General features: G+C 42.2%; 2 protein-coding genes across 3 annotated transcripts; one reads left to right on the forward strand and one right to left on the reverse strand.

Moving 5' to 3' along the window:
• Positions 1-2,436: 2,436 nt before the first annotated feature.
• On the reverse strand, positions 2,437-14,706 carry zic1 (zic family member 1 (odd-paired homolog, Drosophila)). Its single transcript, XM_050056297.1, has 3 exons — positions 13,447-14,706; positions 12,880-13,043; positions 2,437-12,540 (listed from the first exon to the last, which is right to left on the reverse strand). Exons 1-3 carry the CDS (start codon positions 14,405-14,407, stop codon positions 12,343-12,345), a joined length of 1,323 nt encoding a protein of 440 aa, XP_049912254.1. The 5' UTR covers positions 14,408-14,706; the 3' UTR covers positions 2,437-12,342.
• A 3,093-nt stretch (positions 14,707-17,799) lies between these two features.
• zic4 (zic family member 4) lies at positions 17,800-23,136 on the forward strand. Of its 2 annotated transcripts, XM_050056295.1 has the most exons (3): positions 17,800-18,918; positions 19,027-19,653; positions 21,853-23,136. In XM_050056295.1, exons 1-3 carry the CDS (start codon positions 18,492-18,494, stop codon positions 22,290-22,292), a joined length of 1,494 nt encoding a protein of 497 aa, XP_049912252.1. In that variant the 5' UTR covers positions 17,800-18,491; the 3' UTR covers positions 22,293-23,136. The 2 variants fall into 2 exon arrangements, with proteins under 2 accessions (XP_049912252.1, XP_049912251.1); XM_050056294.1 differs by having other exon boundaries at positions 17,803-19,653.
• The last annotated feature ends 251 nt before the right edge of the window (positions 23,137-23,387 follow it).

The following is a 23,387-nucleotide window of genomic DNA, read 5'->3' on the forward strand; positions in this document are numbered from 1 at the left end:
GCTGGTTCTCAGACTTCAGCCAGAACACAAGCCTTTATTTGATTTAGGGAACTCCCCCTCTCATGTGCCTCCTCTGCTCATGAAGTGTCCCAGTATGGAATGTCTGCATTATTACGCTGCTGACAGAGATTGATGCGTCTCCAAACCATCTGCACATGCAACAATCCTCAACTTGAATGAACTTAATTGCAGGAAAAAGAAGAAAGAAAAAAAAAACACTTTTAAGTGTTCAGAGTTAGAAAATAGAAAGAATGATAGTTTTAACTTTGGATGTTTCATGTTGAAGCATATGTTTGGAAGATGGGAAAACAAGTTTTGTAATGGTTGTTTGATATTTTAGTCAAACACCATCAGCAAAAGTGTCGGGAATGAGTGATTTATTGGAACGCCGCACGTGGCCATGAGGTTGGGTTGTGGCAGAAGCAGCTGAAAGCCACCGAGTGATGTAACTTTAAAATTATTTATGAGTCAGTGACATATCATCAGTCAGACGCTCAAATCTAGGCCTCCCAAAATAGGCGTGCAAATAATCCTAAATGGTCCTCTGTAGCATTCATATATCTTGTTCTACAATGCAGATGCCAAAACTACAAGAATTTTTTTCCAAGCTCTGAATTTAAAGTCAGAATTCACAGAATAAAGTCAGAATTTTAAAATTAAAACCCAGATTTCTGACTTAAACTCATAATTTTTGCACTAATCGTCTCCCATACAAAACATCAGACACAAGTCAAAGCTGCTTTTTAAAAAGATGGCTCAGTCAAAAACAGCATCCCCATACATTAAAATAACTCCTGTAATTCACACAAGCGGGTGTGCGATACATTGTCCGCTCTTAAAGGCTCAGAGAACAAAGGCTGCGGTGCACTTGTGCAGAGAATCGACCTGTAGCTCAGTGGGATAAAGTGTTCAAACCTTACAGTACGTCACCATTTTGTTTAACACGGCTAAGAGATCACAACGCTAATCCCCCCCACACACTGCCTTTGGTTATAATTAACTCACAGTGCTTGATGCTAATACTATTTTAAAGGTACGTTTCTATGGACTCTAATCCTGATTCAATCTCTCTTCCTGTGTAAAGCACAGAGAGGAGAAAAGCAGAGGGTGGCTCCTTGTGTTCTCGTTACTCCACGTATTATATGTCCAGTAATATCACAGGGTTTTATGACTTTAATATACTCAGGGAGAGTGTGAGGTCTTGTATCTTCTCTGCTTTGGATTCCTTTCACGAAGCAGCAGAACAAATTATGATTGCGAAAACTTGGTGCAAGCTCCAAAAACATTTAAATCCAATATTTTAACTGATTTAACACCTCGGTCCATCATCTTCTTTTACATAAAAAAAAGCACATAAATCAAAACATAAACAAAACCAGTGATGCAGTGACAGAGTTTCAACAGTGAAACTCAATTACAGACTGCGCTTTCAAAGCATAAACCAATTATTTCATGAAAAGAAAATACAAACAACTGGAGGATTTTTTTTTAAAGAAATATATTGAAAGCGATTTGCAGGCGTAGCTGCTTTCAAACAATTCCACTCGCCATTAGGTAGCAACATGCCGCCATTTATCTGCTCAGTGACAGGGGGATGCGGATTTCTGTGAAGCGGTGACAGATGGATACTTACATCGCACAAGTTTGGAAACAACCTTTAGCGCAGAAGTTCAGCTGGATGCTTCTTTTTAAGGACTTATCAACACTTGTCCATTAGACACAAACCACTGCTGTGCATGGCTTTATACCAAATAGCTGAGTGTGGGTGCGGTGCAGGGGGCTGTCATATGTTTAGAAGAAAAAACAAGTGGTGGCAGACACGTCATGTGACACTTAAACATTAGTCCTGCTATTTGCTATGAGTAAACTGTGAATTGAACCCACAGTTATATATTAATATGATATATACAATAGTAGCATTAAGACACAGCTATCTTACTGTAGATCTTGCAGTGCATGCAGAGCTTGAACACTCCCTTTAAAGTTGCAAAAGCTGCTGACAAGTTCCCAGTAAGTCATAAACCACCAGTGCAACACTACTTGTGCAACACTGATGTTCTGATGTGGGTTTGCGTTCTCTTGTAACGCCACTTTTCCTCTGTGCTCCAGGAACACTCTCATCTAGATTTCAGATTTCAGCGTTTCGATGTTATTCGTGGGTTAGAGCGTTGCTGTTTTACAGAAGTTGATCTTCTGGAGAGACTTGACCTTTTGTGAGTGCTAACATTTTATTTGCCCTTTCAGTGGAGTACAGTGGTTTTATGAGACCTCAGTAAAGCAGAGCTCTACATAGAGTTCAAGCACTACATGTTATATGAAAAAGAAAAGCATCTTATGAGTTGGATTAGCTCTGGCAACAGATATTGAGAGAAATCCACAGTGATTCATCATAAAAACACACAATACTTTCTGAACTGTGACACATTTTGTCATAAAAAGTCTTTATTAATGCAACATTATTCAAACACAGTCCACTCTGACAATGAAGTGTTTCCATATGCAGACATTAAATACCCCGTCACGTCCCTCGCAGTGACCTAACCTCAACCGGGACACAATCCCCCCCTGACACGGCGAGGATTGAAATCAGCTCTGGTCATTTGTTGTCATTAATTTTCAAAATCCTCAAACACTGGCTGCGTTCACGCTGTGCGAGCAACAATGACACAACAAACACAGGCGCTGTCTACACGCAGTCATGAAAATGCATTTTGGATATTTTCCTTCTACATTAAGCAAACATTAAAAAATCCTGGCGTTTTTACGATAAATATTTTGATATATTTTCCCGCAAATAAGTGGCAGTGTGAGGTTTTTGGCCACAGTTGTGGTGTAATTTCCATTGCAGGTGGAAACACCAATTAGTGATTAATTGAAGGGGGTGGAAAAATAATAAACGGCAAACACCTGGACCAAGCAAATTTGGGCCAATCATTATCAATCAAACCATGAGTGAGCAACGAGCAACTGGGATTAATGGGAAACACACGCCTTGTAATGTTGGAAATGCGTGCCATTTTATTTAGGAATTATTATCAGCAAACAAATTGAATTATCACAGTTGAAACTGTCAAACGGTTGGTCAGATAAATTGATTTCCTGTCTGCCAGGATGTTTACACAAAGCGATATGCTGGAAAGTGTGACTGAGCTGCGGTTTCAAAATGGAAAATGCGCTTTTTTTCGCCTCCCCTTGCACCTTAAGTCATGAAAGTGTAAGCAAACATGGCATGAAGATGTCAAAAAATACCTTTTTGCTTGTTTTTTAATGTTTGACATTTTACAGAATAGCCCTTTACTCAGCCTCCTCCTCGCTTATTAGTACGTTGGCAATATTGTGTGTTATTACCCTGCATGTTTACAAGAAACAGAGCAGTCACGGGCTGCGTTACCTCCCAGCGTCTCACCTCTCTGCACTTTCAACTCAGCGCTGTGGCCTGAAATAATATTAAAACCCCTGGTTTGTATTTAATGTTGCTCGAGAGGCGCTTTCACACACTTTCTTCACGTCCCTGTCAAAGGAGCACAGAGGTCGCTGCAGCTTCTGGAAGTGATGTGACCCTGTTATATCACATATTTTCATCTATTCTCACCTGAAGCGCACCGAGTCACTCAGTTAACAGCGATATGAAGGAGTCAGAGACATAAAATCAAACTGCGAGATACTTACAGGAGCAGCGGCTGCACGCAGGACGGACTGTGTGTTGTAAATCTTGGACAGTTGAGCAGGATTTGCTACATCTCTCGTATTTATCCAGTAAAACATGACATTTAATTTTGACAGTCTACTGCCCATATACAGATGCACCAAATGAAGTTTTCTCTGTAATGAGTCATATTCCTTCACACACACACGCTCACATCTGTCCTCTGGCAACATTAGGTAGCTAATATTCTTTGCCTGCTCGAGTTCAACAACTGAAGTGCACAGGCATAAGTACGAACACACACACAGGACAGAAACAGCTTCCAGATCTTTCTTGGCTCCCATCGCCAGTCAAGTTGCATTTCCACCTGTGTCCTGCTGATGCAGCTGCTGAAAAACACTCCACGCCAGGCGCACTGTTATGATGATACCTTACACGCCACGTTTTGTTTGCCAGATTTTACTTTTAATCACTCTCTTTCTGTGATGAAGATATAATTATAAATGAATGCACTGCAGAGAGGAGGGACACATCGGGTATGATTGAGGCGTTGCATCAGTTAGTGCTTTTCAACAGGCTGATGTGCTTTAACTGTTAAATGCACTGATGTGAATACCGACTGTACGCTGGCTACAAGATGGCAGAACGGTTCGTAGGTGTTTGCTAAGGTCAGTGAAAATGTCAGTGAGAAGACATGTCTCCCTCCATCGACGTGCTCCCTGTGAGTCGTAACATTTTACAGCAGCATTTAAAGGTTTTGGCTTAATGACACCGTTTTTATTCCACTCTGAAAATAATAAGGAATGGAAATATCTATGAATGCACACACTGGGATGACAAACAGCCACAGAGCACACTGGACTCTACTGATGGATGGACTAATGATGGATGTTCTTCCATTATCAGAGTCGAACTGAACAGTGAGCCAAAACAATTACAAAGCCCCAAATGTGTGCAGAGAGCGAGAGAGAAAAAAAAGTGTGGATATGAACATGGCATTGAAAGTAGCTGCAATCCTCCGTGCACGAGCCAGCTAACCAGGGGGAATTATGAGTTTGTTTCATTGCACGTGTTTTTTTCTAAAGTGATTTACTCGTCAGGAAGGGAACAAAAATATGAAATAGATTTCTAGTTCAAATATCTGCACCCAGGCAGGCATAACGACCTGTATTTATTGCCTCTTGTCTCTGACAAATATTTGAAGGCTTTGGGCAGCGGCCCAACAGGAAAACAACAATGAATTTCAGGCAAAGCAAAGATAAAGCGGTCGTGCAGAGGCTAGTGAGTTTGTTTGCTGGCATGTTAAAGTGAACAAATACTGCTGGATGTTAAAATATTCAGACGCTGACCTGAGTTAAGAATTACATGTTTATGTTTTTGACTTGGGTTAGGGTTAGGGTTGGGGTTGGGGTTTGATCAAGGTTTTAAAGGGATGCACTGTAAACTGTCAACCCTAACCTAACAGGAAACCACCCTGAGCCCAGAGAGGTGCAGAAAAAAAAAGTGATGCTCCGGGTTGATTTGGGGTTAGCATTTTAGAAACCCACACTAGTTTGTTTTACTAGGTTGTGAAATTCCTGCTTTGACAGAACGGGTGATGAAGGACGAAGGCCTCTAATACGTTCAAACTGCTAGCAGTGCGGAATACTTAGGGTCTGCTACCAATTTAAAACACCATATGCCTTATAAACAGAACAATAGTAAATGGGTTAATTGGGACTCATTGTTAAAGCCGAGGAAATACAAAGCATGCAACAGGACGAAATCCAAACATCAGTTCGCATCAGGCTTAATGTCACCATAAACAAGGAGTTCATATGGTTTCAGCCATGTTTCCCTCAGGGCCACCTCGTGATGCACACTGACAAACACATCGCGATGATGGAACGGATCAGTAGAAATCTGTCAGTCATTATCTTTGTCTGGTCATCCTCATTGCGAAAGAAGAAGTCATTATCAGACTCATCAGAGAAGCAGATGTCGACAAGCTGCTCTGTAAGCGAGAAGACCTCTCCATTGAGCAGCGCATTAACGCACCATATGTATGGCTTTTTTTTAACACATAAAAGAAAAATGCGGGCTGATATCATTCCGCCTGATGAATTTATTAAAAATATTCTGATTTATGCCCTCGGAGCAAAGCGGCTGCACTTGCATGGCCTGGACGTAAACAAAAGGCTGTGTGGCTCATTAGCAAAAATTAGAAACACAGGATTGGGAACTGTTGTCACTCATTTCATTGGCGGGTCTCGTAATACATCAACTAACAGCTATATTTTAGTTGTTAATTTTGACGCTGATTTTTTTTATTTTTGTAAACACAAGTAAAATTTAGCTAAATTTTAAATGAAGAAAAACAGAAAATAAGTCAGTTTGTTCAGTATGTGAATAAACATGTAGTTTGAATTAAAATAAAAATACGGACTGGCCCTTTAAGTGATTGAGAAGCTGGTTGCAAAAGGGTTAAATAAGGGAGAGTTTGGCACCGGAAGCTCTTAGGTTGCAGGTTCAATTTCTTGGATTTAAGGGTCACTCTAGGTGTAGATTTCCCCCTGTCACTATTGGGAAGGACTGACACCACTGGAATTAATACACTCCCCTGATTCTTATTTTTATTTAAGGCCCTACCTTTGTACGTTAATCCTATTACATTTAGGTGTTACTTAAATTTGTGTGGGATGACAAAAAACCATTGAGGTTTGGCTCTATCTCATTTGGCAGCTCAAACACAAATATTACGAACATGGCTAATGGACGATACACAGACGAAATGGAAGTCAACAGAGGCATGGAGACACTCCTGTCTTTCCTTGAGGACAAGTTGGAACCAAAATAGAAAACAAATGGTTTCAAAATACTCTCAATGTCTGGAATAAACTCCTTAAGATTCATAATGAACCACTGGGATTGAGAGAAGTAAAAGCAGATCCCAACTTTACTCCAACAAAGAGTGAGGCATCTTTAAAGTCTGGGATCAGAAAGGGGTTGCGTATATTCAGACAGTTTATCCACCACAAGGGAATTGTGCAAGTTGAATCATGACAGCGAGAATATGATTCTCATTTTTTTAAAGATATTTACAAGTCAGAAATTACATTGAGAACAGTGATATAAAGAAGAAAACCATTACAGATTTCAGGGTATGCAGGGTTAGAACATGTGAATTTGTCCCCTCAGTAAAAACATAAAGGTAGAAGAGGACTTTTATTTTGACAGGATTAAAGATTTACACTGTAAAGTTGTGCAAACACAGCAAAATGATGCATAAAAAACTCTTCCGTTGCAGGTTCCTTTTGCTGGATTTAAGGGTTGGTCTAGGTGTAGATTTTGGGGGGACCAGGGGACACATCCCCCTCGATATATAGAACATGCGCAACTGTTGTCCCCGGTAAAAACATGGATGTATAGATGACTTTATTCTGACAGAATTAAAGATTTTCACCATAGAGTAATGCAGACATAGGAAAATTATGCATAAAAAACTCTTCGGTTGCAGGTACCATTTGCTGCATTTAAGGGTTGCTCTAGGTGTAGATTTTGGAGGGGGACACATGGGACACGTCCCCTTCAGTATTTAGATAATGTGCATTTGTTGTCTCCAATAAAAATGTGGAAGTAGAATAATTTTATTTGGACAGAATTAAAAAAGATTTACACCATGAAATCGTGAAGAAATGGCAAAAATGATGCATAAATAGCTCTTCGGTTGCAAGTTCCATTTGCTTGATTTAAGGGTTACTCTATGTGAATATTTTGGGGGGGACACAGGGGACATGTCCCCCTTAATATTTAGAACATGTGCATTTGTTGTCCCAAAAAACATTTAAGTGGAAGAGGACTTTTATTTTGACAGAATTAAAGATTTACACTGTAAAGTCATGCAGAAATAGCAAAGTGATGCATGAAAAGTTCTTCGGTTGCAGGTCCTATTTGCTGGATTTAAGGGTTGCTCTAGGTGTAGATTTTGGGGGGGGACTGGGGTCACATCCTCCTCAATATTTAGAACATGCGCATTTGTTGTCCCCATAAAAACACGGAAGTGGAGGAGGAATTTTATTTTGACAGAATTAAAGATTCATGCAGAAATAGCAATGTGATGCTTAAAAATTCACTTGAAAGCAGGAAATTATGGGTTTGAGATTTAATTTTTTGGGTGGAGGACCCCCAACCCCCTTGCACGTGTCCCCCCAATATTAAAACGTAACCTACGCCCTTGCTCCCTTACCCACAACCGCCGACGTGCCATTGAGCAAAACGTTTCCAGCTCCACAACAACAGCTCAGAGGTGAACCACGACGTCGCTGCACGCTCCCTGGACTTCCCCCGGTATAAGCAGGGCTGAGACGGTGGCTGCTCTCCCCTCTGCAGAGGTGTTGCAGGCTCCAGCAGTCTCACCCTGTCGCGAAGAGCTAATTGGAGTGGCCTCATTTAGGGGCACGTCAAAGGGGACGCGACAACACCGTGTCAGCGCCTCCACAAATCTCCTGCACGGTCTAAACTTAATAGCATGTCAGAGACCACAACTGATGCAACGGGGGTCACCGTGAGCCTATGTTTCACTATAACGAGCCCTCTCCAAACCCGGCGCTGGGACTGCGGTGGCAAAGCGGAGATTAATGTCCCAATCAGTGATGTGGTTAAGTAAAAAGAGCTGTGAACTATACGAGCTGCAGTCCGGATTATCATAAGGAAATAAGACATGGGGAAAAATATAATTTGTGTTATGTCTTTGCACAACAGATTTGACATTTTATTTCTGAGGATGGATAAAGCCTTTTTCAGAGGGTGCAGGACTACACATGTAGAGCTGTGGTTTGAATAAAGATTTAAAGAGGGTTATATAATGGATCATAATTCAGGGTGAGGCTGAAATGTGAAGGTCAAATTTTTGGAATAGTTTGGTGTTTGATATTTCATTTAAATCGGGGAATATTACCACATATTTAAATTAAATAATTACATGAATGCACATTTTCCTTCTACTGCTGCTCTTTTTAAGGCCAAAAAATAATACAAATAATTTTTAAAAATCATGTTTCCACACTCCAAAAGAACAACCAGCCTCTTACTACAGATTATACATCATTATGTGCACAAATCAATATCTGGATTATCTTTGTATGCAAACTTCGACGTCCACTGCAGGATGGATTGCTCCATTACCCAGAGTCTGGCAATTAAATCCCTTTATGGCTGCAAATACGACAGGGTTTCTTGCAGGCGGTTTTCAAATGTCTGCATGCCAATAAAGTAAAGTGGCCTTGACTTGAATTTGACCTTTTTGTATTGGGACTCTTAAGCTCAGCAGATGGAGGCTGCAGGATGCCGAGGTTTTTGCAGGATATTCCATGACTTGCAACTTGGGGCGTTTTTAAACTTTTGAAGGTGTTAAAATTAGATATCACATGTCCCTCTCTGAAGAATGGGATCATTTTGCCGGGAACTTAATAGTTAAATGTTTAACTTATCGATGTAGTTCTCTCAGAGTGACGGCAGCTGGGCAGGCACATCAGAGTGCTGGCAGAGGCATGGGCACCTCATCCATCAAGAGTTACGGATTATAGCTTTCTTCTAATCTTGGATTTTACTGCATGTGTCAGTGGCTGCAGTCTGCATTTATTGTTTTAAAAACAGCCATATTCAATTTATGTGTGAGGAGAAAATGCCAAATTTGATTCAAATTGCATTAAAAAAAGACGCATTACTAATTTAAAACTTTTGCTTTTAAAGGCTGAATGGATTTACTAAATGTTACTGCAGGAAAAAAGAAGCCAATTCTGATTTTTAAAGGTGTAAAAACAACATGAAGTAAAAGGCTGAACCACCATCCTGTGTGATATTTGATGCGCAGCTAAGCTGCACACTGTCTACCTTGGTAACACAAACGTCAGGCTCGGTTTACTGGCCACAAGTGCTGGTAATAAATATTCATGATGCTGGCGCCTGCGCTTTCCCGATATCTGAGTGTTTGTCATTTCCAGACTTGAGCGTAAATACATTTAAAGTGGATGTTTTTCCTGCGCTCCTATTTGATCTGGAGCCACCGTGCAGCTCTATAGGTAGCCTGGGAGAAGACGCGCTGCAGCCTGTCGTCGAGCATTTTATTTTTTGATAGCGTGTGTGTGGCTGCAGTGTAAAGCAACACGACAGAAGCATGAAGTGGAAATTAAACAGCACAGTCAAGGTTCATGCTTTGCATTCAGTCGCACTGGCACGTTAAAGCAGCAGCAGCAGCAGCAGCAGCGGCTGTTTGGGGCTCAGAGAGGTTGTAGTTTCTCTCCAGTTAAAAACATGTGCAGGGAAATAAAACAGGGGGATAAACTATGAACTCAGGTCCATAATGAGCCAAATAACCAGCGATCCAAACACAACTCACATACATGGGAAGTATTTTCCATCATTATCAAGCTGGACTCTGAAACACTATTTTACATTTAAAGGCTTTTTCTCAAGTTCAAATGTTGAATAAACTAGTTTAAGGTGGATTCAGCCTCCATCTCTGCGTTTGTCAATCTGGCACCAGCTTTATATTTAAATATGGCGCATGTGTGGAATATCCCGCCAGCTTTGAAACCACATGACATAGCTTTAACACATCCACTCTAAACTATTTATATTTCCAGTTACATGTGAAAATTTTTCTATAAAGCTGCAAAGTGACTTTCTCAAACGAATTCACGAGTGCGTGTTTTTTTTTTTTTTTTTTTTATTCTTCCCTTCCTATAGCAGCAGTGCATCAGTGGAGCATCAGCACTGGAACCTAGATAGATAGATAGTGTTAAATAGAGTCGAAAAAGTCATTTTATTACCATCCTTCATTTATCTCCAAATTTAATAGTCCGTGAAAAGAAAATATGAATACATTTCAATACATTTCAGCAAATCATCTAAGATGGTGGATGTTTTTATTTTGGCTGGTGAGGACGCACGGGCACGCGCGCGCACACACACACCTCCTGTGCTGCTGTGTGTGTGTGTGTGTGTGTGGATCCTTTTTACGATTAAAATTGCATTTTCTTTTCGGGGTGTGTGCAGCTTTTCTTTTTTTTTCCTGACAAAGCTGCAGACTGACAGATCGTGGCTCCGCGCGCACTGGCAGTGTTAACCATGATCACTGGCGGCTGCTGATGTGATCTCTGCCTAATGGGGCGGTCAAGCAAGCTGCAGCCAGGAACAATGAGGGGGCCACATTGACTCCTCAGCTCGCCCTAAATCTATGAAATCCGACAAACTGCGGAAAAGGGGGAAAAATAAATTAGATTTGAAAATTAGATTCCCGAACAATTAAGTAAGCCAAACTATCCCCGGTTTTACACTGAAGAACAACCGCCGTGATTAATCGATTTAATTTGCACATTACTGGAGGGCAAAGTGTTGGATGTTAATTTTGGATAAACAGAAGATGCAGGGGAAAAAAGGGGGGAGTGAATTTACTTATTATTGACTGTCAGGGAAGTTGTGACAGTGCGGTTAAACCTTTAGCTTTGAATGAAATGCTCACACACACACACACACACACACACACACACACACACACACTCACACACTCTCTCTCTCTCACACACACACACTAAAGAGTTAAATCATTTGTGCATCCACACATGCAGCTTCCTTAAACCCGTGCTAAATGCATTATTATGAGCAAAAAAAATCCACCTCAGTGTGCAGCTAATTATTAATATATATTTTAAAGCACCCATTTAGTGTCACACAGATCACCCTCAACACACCAATGAAACCAAAAACCTCCCAACGCATTGCATTATTGTATTTTTTAATCCTTTAATATAGTACGAAATGTATCCAAACATTTTTTTGTAAACTAAATTTTACATACGAGCGCATTTCTCCATAAATACCGATCAGCTTCTAACATGTTACCGGTCCTTTACATGCGGATAAATATGGAAAATTGAGCTACTTACATGTAATAATACTTCCTTTCAGACAAAGCAATTGACAGAGATTTTATATTTATCACGTACATAAACAGATTGACACGGAATTTCAGGCTTTCACTACACGATTTATCGACATGACATTAAATAACAACAATGATACTGGTGCTACTCAAACTGGACCTTGGACGAAAATGTTGCACTGAATAGGCTACAAAAGCACATTAATACTAAGAGTCGGTTAGGTCGACGTGTAGACTGTAGTAATACTGAATAATTCACATTTGGTTCACAACTATAACATTCTTTTCAATGAAGTCTATTCATCGCAATATTCTTAAAACCATCTCATTTTTCCATATATCTAGGGACCACATTTGTCACAAATTTTTCCCTTAAACTGTGATAGAACTATTTACAAAATAAAATATTACATTTTTTTTATTCCCAACTTGGTGAAATCCTTATGTACAAAAATTCAGGCCTCTACCCGGAGATAGCATGCTTTTTGAGATCTCTTCTGAGCAGTCTCTCAGTAGAAATAAAGACTCAAAGAAATATTGAGGAAAAAGGAAAAAGAAGTTTTAACTCGGTGGCTGTCCTCGCCTCCTTTAAGTCCATGCATTCTCTCTCATCGACATTAAGACAGCCTTTAACTGTGTGGGGCCTCCCGTGTTTTCTCAGTCCATGTCTCACTGGCTGACTTTATAAAGTCTTTGATTCCAAGCAGTTTTTCTTTTTTAATTCTGCAGTCTCTTTTTTTCTCGCTCTCGCTTTTTTCTTTTTGTTCAAAAATATTTACACGTACCATTCATTGAAATTTGACGACAGCGTGCTGTGGCTGGTTGTGTGGTGTACTGCTGAGGCTGCTGGTGATATGGAGCTGCTGCTCTGGTTCTCTGTGGACGGGGATACTATGGTGGGAGGTGTGGAGGACTCGTACCCTGAACTGGCCGCTGGAGATGGCTGCGGTCCCGGATTGGTGGATTCGTGGACCTTCAATAAACGAGAAGAATGTTATGGAAAAAAGCATGCTGCATATGGCTGGTTTGTCCCCGGGTTTGTTTTGTGCAAATAAAAAAATGATTCAAAAGAAATTAATTCGACTGGTCTGAACATCTGCAAAAAAATACACACCCAAAACATTATTATTCTCATTAAGATCTTAATCTGATTTGTCGGTCGAAAGAAAAGAAAGAAAGAAAGTGTCAAAGCAAATTAACTTCTCTATTTCCTAATATTGCAAAAATATTTTTCTCCACTCAAGCTGCAAAAACATCTCTAAGCAGTTACAACATTTGATGATTTAATAAAATAAATCAAAGCCTTTTTTACCTTCATGTGTTTTCGGAGGGAGCTGGGGTGTGTGTATGACTTGTCGCACATTTTGCAGAGATAGGGCTTGTCCGACGTGTGGACGTGCATGTGTTTCTTGCGGTCACTGCTGTTTGCAAACCGCCTGTCGCAGCCTTCAAACTCACACTTAAAAGGCTTCTCACCTAAATACAGACAAAAATAAATGCAAATGTTCAACACTGGATTTCATACTACACATTTTATATTTTAATATGTCCAACGTGTGGGAACAGAGGAGGTTAATTATAGTGAGTAATAAAAAGGCAGCCTTTTTAATTTTAAAAATTAATAATAGACAATTCAGCTTAATAAAAGGCTGCAAATTAATTTAACTTGAGCCATTTAGGTTATTTAATTATTTCATTTAGTTAAATTTAAATAGACTTTAAGATAAGAAAAAACATATGAGATATTTTCTGTTGACAACTGCAGTGAATCACATGCCAGTGAAGAGACTTAAGCTGCCCAATAAATAATAACCCGGATCGCATGCATATTTTGGATGCACATTGTCAACATGGATTTTAAAAAAGCGGGGAGTCTTACCGGTGTGCGTCCTTTTGTGAATTTTTAGATTTTCCGATCGAGCAAATACTTTGCCACAGCCGGGGAACGGACACGGAAAGGGCTTTTCTCCGGTGTGTACTCTGATATGATTTACAAGTTTGTATTTGGCTTTGAATGGCTTTCCTTCTCTGGCGCAGTCCTCCCAGAAGCAGATGTGGTTGGTCTGCTCTGGTCCCCCCACATGCTCCACCGTCAGATGGGTCACCAGCTCGTGCATCGTGCTAAAAGTTTTGTTGCACGACTTTTTGGGATTCGTCAGCTGCTCCGGCTCGATCCACTTGCAGATGAGCTCTTGTTTGATCGGCTGCCTCATGTATCGAAAGAAGGCCCCTGCTCCGTGGTGTGCGGCCATATTCATGTTCATGGGGCCATAGCCGTGCAGCTGGGTCGAGGCATAGTGGTCGGATCGTGGGCTCGTAACGTGGCCGTACTGGTCGGCCCGTCCGTACATGTCCCCCGAGAAGCCCAGCCGCATCTGGCTGTTGACCACGTTGGAAGACGCATGGCTCGCCGCTTGCTCGTGGAGCCCTGGGAAGAGCAGGTGCCCCGCTGCATCTGAGTGTCCATGTGGCCCTGCGAAACTTCCGGAGGCGAACAAACTGTGCTGCGCCCCGGTGGCGTCCCCGAAACCCCGATTTCTGAAGAGAAAGTCCCTGGTGGAGTTGAAAGCCGCCGTGGAGTAAGAGCCAACGTGGGTCGGGTGGTGGTGATGTCCCAGGGCGGCTGCTGCGTAGCCGGGCGCCTGGGAGGAAAACGCCGTTTGTCCGGAGCCAATGTCGTGGGAGCTGTGGTTTATTTTGAAGGCGCCCATCCCATCTGCGAACGGATTTATCCCCAACGCCACTTCTCTCTCTGTGACTTCGCCTGTTGAGTGATGCCGTGAGGAGCCGAAAGTAGTGACTCCTATGGTGGGATACTGCGGTCCTGCGTCCAAGAGCATCTTCAGTCTAGACTCGCCGAGACGACTGAGAGCAGAAATCAAAAAATCACGCACAGATATTCTTCCTCCCCCTCTCTCTATCTCTTGGACCTCACTCGACTGAGCAAACTCTCAAATCCACCGATTTTCTGTTTACTTTCTAAGACGCGAGGAATTCCCCTATACCGCGCATCCGATGCACACGCAAAATCATGTATACATGCAATATTGTCTTTTGCGGTTTATCTTCCTGTGGCGCAACTTTCACCTCCTCAGTCAGGCGGTGAGCTCTAGACTGATAGTCGCAATCATTCCTGCAGATAAATGAATTGAAAAGACAACACAGTCCAGCCCTGATGAATGGGAGAGGAGGGGGGTAGTCATGTGGGCCCGGAGCTGCGCGCTCATTGGCGGAACACCTTTCCCCCCAATAACATCCACTCACCAAATAACAATCCACGGTGCAGGGCCCACACTTCTATTGGCCTCTTTGCATCATCAATCCCAGATATTGTGAGATTGCTGACTGTGGATTTGGTTAAAAGGCTGAATAACAGCAAAACAAAAAGTTGAGGAACACGAGACAACACACCGGCCTTGTAGAAAGTCAAAGCACGTTTTGCAGCCACATAGTGCACTAAGAGTTTGTAAAGCAAATGTGTCGCGTTGTCTTTGTTAACCTGGGGACATTAGATCACCAAGCAGAGCCCTTTGGTGCTGTAATCGGTGACGTTTTTGCACAATGAAGCACTCAGACATTGTCTGTCTGTGTATCTGTCTGTGTATCTGTCTGTCTGACACGAGCTTGAGAGATACATGAAGACAATGCCAGAATCAACTATGACAATTTACTGCACCTATGGACTGACAGGACTGTAAACAAGCCTTGCAGCATTCAATTGTGGAGCCTTCCTACGTGCGTCAGGCACAGGTATGGAGTCTTTTCTCAGGAGCCCCCATGGGAGACGTTGAGGTTTTGATATAAAGTCTGCCCACTGTCACCACTCTCTTTAAAAAGCTGTGTTATTATCAACTTATCCCTTTTTACCTCGAAGGGAATCCACATAACGTTTTGTTGTCTGTCTCTTGTGCGCACTCTGCGTGTTGAACACAACGTGTGCGCGTCCACTGGAGCTCACACCAGTGGAACATCTGTGCTTTAGATTTCCACATCATCACGCTCACCAGCACACCCCACGTCCACAAAGGTAACCTTGCATATATAGGCCAGTATTTAACTTGGATCCACTAGTATGCCTAATGTATCCATCACGGTTTGGCTGTGCTTGTGCAACTTACTCATTTCTTTGCAGGGCCAGTGATGCATAGCCTGTGTGTAAAACGTTGTGGGTTGTCGAAGTTATCAAGTGGGATTTGCGGCGCTCTCTGCAGGAACCTCCGGCTGCTAGAGTTCAAAGCCACATGCACAGACGTGCCATGCGAACCATTAAAATATCTTCTTGGCTACTAGGCTAGTTTCTACAAGGCTTTTTCCAAGTCAGTCTTGGGAGACCAAGGGAAGAGGGCAAGTTTTGTTGTTCTCAACTTAACAAGTAGCTACACCTTCAACCCGATCCGGCGTTTTAGGTAGCCCACTTCTCTGCTATGCAAAATTTGGAGGGATCTTTCAACAGGTGGAAAACGGTAAGAATGGCATATGATTGAAAAGGGGGAGAGTCAAAACTGGAGGTCATGTACGCAGACTTGCAACAAGTGAGGATAACTTGAGAAATGTGTGCCAAGAAAAGTTTGAATTATACATAACTTTGCAAGTGAATTTAAAGTTGTGCCATTTATGTGCCTCAAACTGATTATAACATATTTAGCATATGTGCGTAAAAGGTGCGCCCTAATCAAAACGCCATTACCCGCTCAGTGTCATGATCCTAATGTGCTGCAGTCATACTGTAGAATTTAAGATGGCTACCTGGAGCTCCTCAGGATTTACAGTGAAGGCAGTTAAGCCAAAGCAGCAACAACAGTGTTTTATGAGACTACTCGAAAATATTCAGCTTTTCTTTTTTTTTGTTTTGGGATCTTATACAACTCCCCTGCTTACTTGTCTCCAAGAGTGAGTGCATGCACAACTTGGAACCAGAAATAGCACTTCAAAGTTTAGCATTACGCTGGTGCTGTGATAACTCTGAAGGCTACAGCTGTGAGCCTCGTGAAACCCCACGCGTAAAGGCCATTTAATAAACATCTTTTGGATCCGTCATGTCTCAAAACATTGACTCAATTTTCTAACGTGCTGGATATGACGCTGTCAGCAAAGATTTTGACAAGTCAATTCAGAGAAATAACCAATAGGAAGATAGTTTTTAAATTACTGTTATATAAAGAAAATATTAGCCAAGTGAGTGTGTGTGTGCTATTATTCAGCATGGGCTGTTAAAACAAAGAAATGTCATATTTTGTCCAGTTGGTTTTATCATCAACGAAAATTTGAAAAACGTGTGAGGAGGTTGAGATACTCACGAGCGGCTCTGACAATAAATTTAAGTTGTCCTGCACAAATTACTTCTGATAACCGCAGAAGTTAAATAACACATTTACGCATTTCATATTTGACATCAAAGTGGTAAACACTGCATGTGACCTTCTCTGAGGTCGCCTCACGCAGTAATTTATTTTTGTCTGCAACTACAAAGATACAGCGTATAGTCCAAATATCTCCCCCACAATTTAAAGCGTTCAATAACACAAATATAGTGACAACACACAAGACATAACTCACCCAAAACAATAAAGTCATAGCTGTTAATTACAAAAGTGTAAGCAGGGCGGTACAAGAAAAATATTATGAAATAAGTTGTGATAGTCAAATAAATTTTCGGCCATTCATGTTTGTCACAGAGACAAATTAGCCACCGTGCTCAAGACTATATGTACAGTAACAAACATTACTCAACATTTTCCTGACACACATTTGATTTTTAAATTCGTCTTGTTTGATAGTTTACAAAGACAAAGTGGGAACACACAGATCATCCACACGGCATGTTGTTATGATCCATAACTAATATCTTTCTTTTAAGCATTCAAACAAAAGGCAGAAAAAAGAAACACTAAGTCTGAGGAGAATATTGCAGTAACCGATACTTACAGTACACACACGTTTTATTTTGAACTTAACTCTGCAACGGCACCACCTCCCGTGACCCTCATCTGCTGCCGTCCTGGGTCTAAAACAAAATTACCCCGGATCATAACAACAGGTCCCGTCCATTACATTTTTTTCCCTCGGGACAATGGCCGCAGCTCGCCCTATTCACACTTACTACACACACGGATCCCACCGAGCAGAGCACGGACTGTAGTACGCGCTGAAGGGCGAACGGCTGGATATGTAAATACGATTGTATATCAAAGCGCACATTAATGGTATGTACTCCGGACTATTTTAAACCCCCACGTGGAGTTTTCCTTTGGTTAAGTTGACAAGTTTTTCTCCCGCTGACGCCGATCTTTTACGTGCGTAAAGTTGTGCGTAATTTGTGCGTAAAGTTGTCCTTCATACGATGCGGGGCGAAATGAAGATATCACTGCATTATTTATGATCCTTACAACTTTTATACTGGCAATATGCACAGTGTAGCGAGGCAGGCTGTTTTGTAATTGCAGAATCAAACGGGGGAAATTGCTGTTTCATAGCCGCGCAGCCTTTGTGCGCTGCGACAAAAGAAAGGCGACTGTATATCTGGATCAACTTTTTAGGACTTTTATTGTACAATAACCTTTGCATAACAACTATTTTTCTCAAGCGTTGCCTGAGGCACTGCGCATGCGCGCTGGCTGCTTGCTGTCACTAAAGACATTTTTCTTCACGTTGGAAACTGTCACTGGTGACGTCAATCACCGAGCTCTGACCAATTAGAGCGCAGGGTGATTGTTTAGCTCCACGGGCTGCAGCGCCTACCATGAATCTCTATTCAGTATCAAAGCGTCCTGCTGCTGCCTCTCAACCGAATGGGATTCCATGTAGTCTGCAGATAGACTTAACTTTATAAAGTCTTTTTTCTTTATTTTTCATTGCGATTAAAATATATTTGTCATCATCATTATTATTTTGCCTGCTGTCAAGTTATTCTAAAATTAGGAAGTAATGAGCGTGGATGCATTGGGAAGCCCCGTGATGGACCCTACGTTTTCCAAACGGAACACGGCGCTGAGATTAGTTGACTTGGCAGGGGCTCACCACCATCACCATCATCACCACCATACCCCTCAGAGCGTGACAGGCTTCCCGGGGTTCAGCAGCCATCCACACTCAATGGCTCACTCGCACCCTGGGGAGATTACTGCGGAACCCCGCCTGGGGCCGAGTCCATTCGGGCCAGAACACATGGGGCACTCCGCGGCCCTCAAAATCAGCCCAGCCCATCATTATCCCCACCACCATCACCACCACCACAATCATCATATGGCAGGCCACAGTGAAGTGGTCTCCAGTCAAACGGGAGCTTTTGGCCCGGTTCAGGCGACATCGGTCCCCTATTCTATGTCTCACACGGCCCAGGCTTTATCCGCAGGTAGGGATTTCCTCATCCGGAGAGATCTGACAGCTCAAGCCATGCCAGTACTGACTGACCAGACTGCTGGTTCAGCCTCTCACCACGGAATGTTTGTCTCAACAACAGGTAGCTACCCCGGACACTATGGTCATCACCCTGACGCTGGGAACCATACCCTCTTCTCCGGACTCCATCACGACCAGCCTTCTAGCGGATCACCGGGTGGCCAAGCGTTGAATGGACAAATAAGGTTAGGACTACCTGGAGAAATGTACGTTAGGTCTGATCACTTGAGTCAAGTGGCAAGCTCCAGGGCTGATCCGTTCTCCGCCTCGCCGTTGCATGGCTACGGTGGTCTGAATCTGAACATGAATCTTAGCGCTCACCACCACCACCACCACGGAGCCGGTGCCTTTTTCCGCTACATGAGGCAGCCGATAAAGCAAGAGCTGATTTGCAAGTGGCTGGAACCGGAGCACTCGCCGAAGAAACTTTGCTCCAAAACTTACAGCACCATGCACGAACTCGTAACGCATGTGACGGTGGAGCACGTTGGAGGACCGGAGCAGGCGAACCATATATGTTTTTGGGAAGAGTGTCCGAGGGAAGGCAAACCATTTAAAGCCAAGTACAAACTTGTAAATCACATTCGAGTGCACACCGGGGAGAAACCGTTTCCATGCCCATTCCCTGGCTGTGGGAAAGTGTTCGCGAGATCCGAGAATCTTAAGATCCACAAAAGGACGCACACAGGTCAGTAGCTTTATATTCCTAAAAATAAATGTTGCAGAAATGTAATATGTGAAATTAAATCATCAAGTTGCATGCTGAAATTCAGATTTAATCTTTACAAAATTATCCACACACACACGTGCTGTTTTGCATAATTTTCACGTTGTGTTTTTTATGATTTTTAATTGAATTGAATTTAATTTTACGCATTTAAAATATCCTCTGACGTGCCAAAGCAATTAATCAATCTGTGCTGCTGATACATCAGCACGCAGCAGCCACTGCCCACCTGTTTGTTGTGAGTTGCATCGCAAGTTTTTGCAAAGGGACTGAGCTTTGGGGGATTATGATACAGCTCACTCAGGCGTTTGACGGTTCGACCTCTTGTTTACACCACAGCACAAAAGACTGAGGCCCACGTCAGGACGTGTTCGTGTAGTTTAGAGCATGCCAGATAATGACTGGCAGCAACGTTGGAAATATGCATCTTCACACTCACTGTGACTGATATGATGATGATGATGATGTTTTTTTCCAGACACTTGTTGCTCTGTTTATTAACTGTTTAATGCATGCTCCATATCCCAACTACTAATTATAGTTTGGAATGCATTTTTAGATTTAAAGCCACGAATAAAGGCGCAGTTTCATTTTACATATATGCATTAGAGTATTTGCAGCCTCATGTTATTCCCCCAGCAGAGTGATATGACATGTGTGCATGGTGAAATAGTAAGCCTGCTCCTGGAATGATCAGCTCTTGATAGCCTTTAGCCAAAGCAACAAGTTGACAAGTGCAGACGGCTGAAATAATTCACCAACAGGTTGGCAGAGCTGACTGCGTCTATAATGACTGACGTGTGTATATGCGATGCAGCTCCAAGCAGCAGCAGCTCGCGTTGAACTTTTTTTTTAAAAAAAAACACATATAATGCTACAATATGGCTGCTTGCCTCTGTGACCCAGTGACGTGCTGTGGAGCCAGTGAGGGGGGGGAAATAAGGCCTCAAAATGTCGAGTCAGACTTGTAAATGAACACAATGACTACATTCCTTTTTTCGTCGGTGGCTGCATGGCACACTCCCCCCTCTCTGCTCCATTTCTGCACCCTATGTATTATTCATATAATTTGCTCACATTACCTAAGTACAAATCTGTTAAATTATTTCTGTGTGTTGACTCCCAAGGGGCCTGGTCTTTGGTATCATGTTTAAAACCTATCCGAAAGTGTGGTTATGACTGGGGCTGCCCCTGGGGTCTGTTCCTCGACGGTTTCTTGTACTACACTAATATCCTTGATTGGCTCTCTCAACCCAACAGCTGAAGGTCAAATTGATATTCAACCCGCAAGTGTAATTAGACAGAGGCAATTACATATTCTCAAAAGCTTTAATCGGAGGAGAAAAATCAGCAGTGGATGATTTCCGTGTAATTTATTCAGACCGTCTTTTTTTTTTTTTTTTGCCTTGTCATAATCAGGTAGAAATACTTATTATTAAGACGCAAAAATTAGAGCCAGTCCATAACCATTTGCAGGGATTCAAATAGCAGACAGGCTGCGTTAGCACACAGTGGGTGTAGCCTGGCTGTGGCGATACTTTCATTTATCATGATTTTTCAGTTGGTTTTAGGCCTGCTATGTCTGTGCTCATAGCTTGTCTGTTTTGACGTATGCCTTGATGCATGTAGACGCCAGGTATAGACCCAGGACAGTGGGGGTTCAGCCCTCCTGTTTACACCAGACTGAGGCTCATGCATGAGTGTAATGTCTGGTGTAAACAGGAGGCAGGTCTGTCCAAGTAGGCACACTTTTTAAAAGTGTATGTAGGGGGGAGTGTGTACTGTAAAAACAAAACACAAAAATATACGAATTTAATTAAATTTGGGAAAAAAAATAAAAATAAAATAAGTGGCGGTAAATGGACCAGCTTTATATATATATATATATTCTAAATTTATTTATTTATTTGAATTTATTTATTTTCACTGGGTCACAGATACTTGGATACTTGTTGCTTGGTTTATTTGAACGCATGCATGCCCATAAAGTGGGGTTAGCCACTTTATTAGTGTGTTTAGAGATTTGCAACTGAAGTTGATGATGGTCTCATAAAATAAATAAATACATAAATATGATAATGTCTCAGTTAAATACATTATTTTTTTTAAATCCACAATTTACTGATTTATGTGTCATTGTGTCACCACCACTGTTAACAGGTGAGAAGCCCTTCAAATGTGAGTTTGACGGCTGCGACAGACGCTTCGCCAACAGCAGTGACCGGAAAAAGCACTCCCACGTCCACACCAGCGATAAGCCCTACAACTGCAAAGTGAGAGGCTGCGATAAGTCCTACACACACCCCAGCTCCCTGAGGAAACACATGAAGGTGCACTGCAAGTCCCCCCCGCCCAGCTCAGGCTACGAGTCCTCCACCCCGTCCCTGGTCTCCCCCTCCTCAGACTTGGGCCGGGAGCCAGGAGGCTCCTCGGTGCTGTCGGAGCCGGTGGGAGCCTCCCAGCCCGCGAATTTAAGTGAATGGTACGTGTGCCACAGTTCAGGTGCCAGCGGCGCCCAAACACCGCCCAGCGGGCCCTCCACACCCGACCCCACAGACGAGCCACCTTACAGAAACCCAGAACCGAGGGACGCGTTTTAATCCAATTGGACTCAAACACGGTGCCAGAAGTGACAGAACACATTTTCAAAAGCTTAACTATTAAAAATGGTTTGGCTTCGGTGCCTATACGCCTGCGAAGGCCCACTGGTCCCCCTTTTGGATGAGCCACCAAACAAGACACCCCAGAGCCAAGAGACGCATTTGAACCACATTGGAAGGAAAAAGTGCAAACCTTAAAGACGTGCTAATTTCCAGGCACAGTTAAAAGAATATATTTTCAAACCTCAGCTACTCAAAATGGTTGGCTCAGTGCCTACGCGCCCTGACGGCCCACTGGTCCACTTGTGGAGAGAGTCGTGTAAATCCGTTAGACTATGTGGTACATTATTGTAGGCTAGGCATGTTGGTGTACAATTATTTTGTAAATTCGAGTTTCGACTTCGATATGTTTTTATTTATTTTTCAATCTGATATTTTGTATTATCGAACCAAAGTGCATGTTTCAATTAGGGCGAAGATGTACATTTGTAAATTTTGTAAGTTTCGATGTGTTGATGTTGATAGTTTTGGAAGGATCTGTCTCCAAGCAGTTTCTCACCGGTCACTGCGGTTATTTGTACAAACATTTTATGTTTACAGCTATTTTTTTCTTTTCCATTTGTGCAGAGGGTCAACAATTGAACTGTTTCATACGCCTGCAGTATTTGATATACGACCGTGAAATTATAAATGTTTTATCAAAGTGGGCATTTTGTGATTTTGTATCATTGTCGTCAATATTTTTTTTTTCCTTTTTGAATATCTGAAATCGAGCGGCACTCAAAATGCGTACCGAATTGCCTTGTAATTTGTGAGTATTTTGAATAAATCTTGTATGACTAAAGTGAAAACTCTGCTGAGAGATTCGGGTCTATGTGGGATTTACAGCCGGTTGTCAATTATCTGAAAAAGTGGTTGCATTCATGGAGAAAATGTGCAGAATACATGCCTTGTTTATGTCTTTAAAAATAATATTTCCATAAAGATAATGCCTCCTTTACGCACAGCTCTAAAACCCAGTAATAACAAACCCACGTCTACTTTTTTTTTTAGATCCAGATAAAACTGCTGCAAACTCAAAGAAATAAAATATAA

The sequence above is a fragment of the Epinephelus moara genome, chromosome 11 (genome assembly GCF_006386435.1).
Source record: "Epinephelus moara isolate mb chromosome 11, YSFRI_EMoa_1.0, whole genome shotgun sequence".
NCBI classification, from domain to species: domain Eukaryota; kingdom Metazoa; phylum Chordata; class Actinopteri; order Perciformes; family Serranidae; genus Epinephelus; species Epinephelus moara.

Excerpts from the sequence above, each read along its gene's own strand:
- zic1 (XM_050056297.1), bottom strand. The coding sequence starts at position 14,407 with ATGCTCTTGGACGCAGGACCGCAGTATCCCACCATAGGAGTCACTACT. Across the intron at positions 13,044-13,446 it reads TCACAAAAGGACGCACACCG|GTGAGAAGCCTTTTAAGTGT; the intron begins GTAAGACTCCCC and ends GTCTGTATTTAG. Across the intron at positions 12,541-12,879 it reads CCCTCCGAAAACACATGAAG|GTCCACGAATCCACCAATCC; the intron begins GTAAAAAAGGCT and ends CGTTTATTGAAG.
- zic4 (XM_050056294.1), top strand. The coding sequence starts at position 18,492 with ATGAGCGTGGATGCATTGGGAAGCCCCGTGATGGACCCTACGTTTTCC. Across the intron at positions 19,654-21,852 it reads CCACAAAAGGACGCACACAG|GTGAGAAGCCCTTCAAATGT; the intron begins GTCAGTAGCTTT and ends CACTGTTAACAG.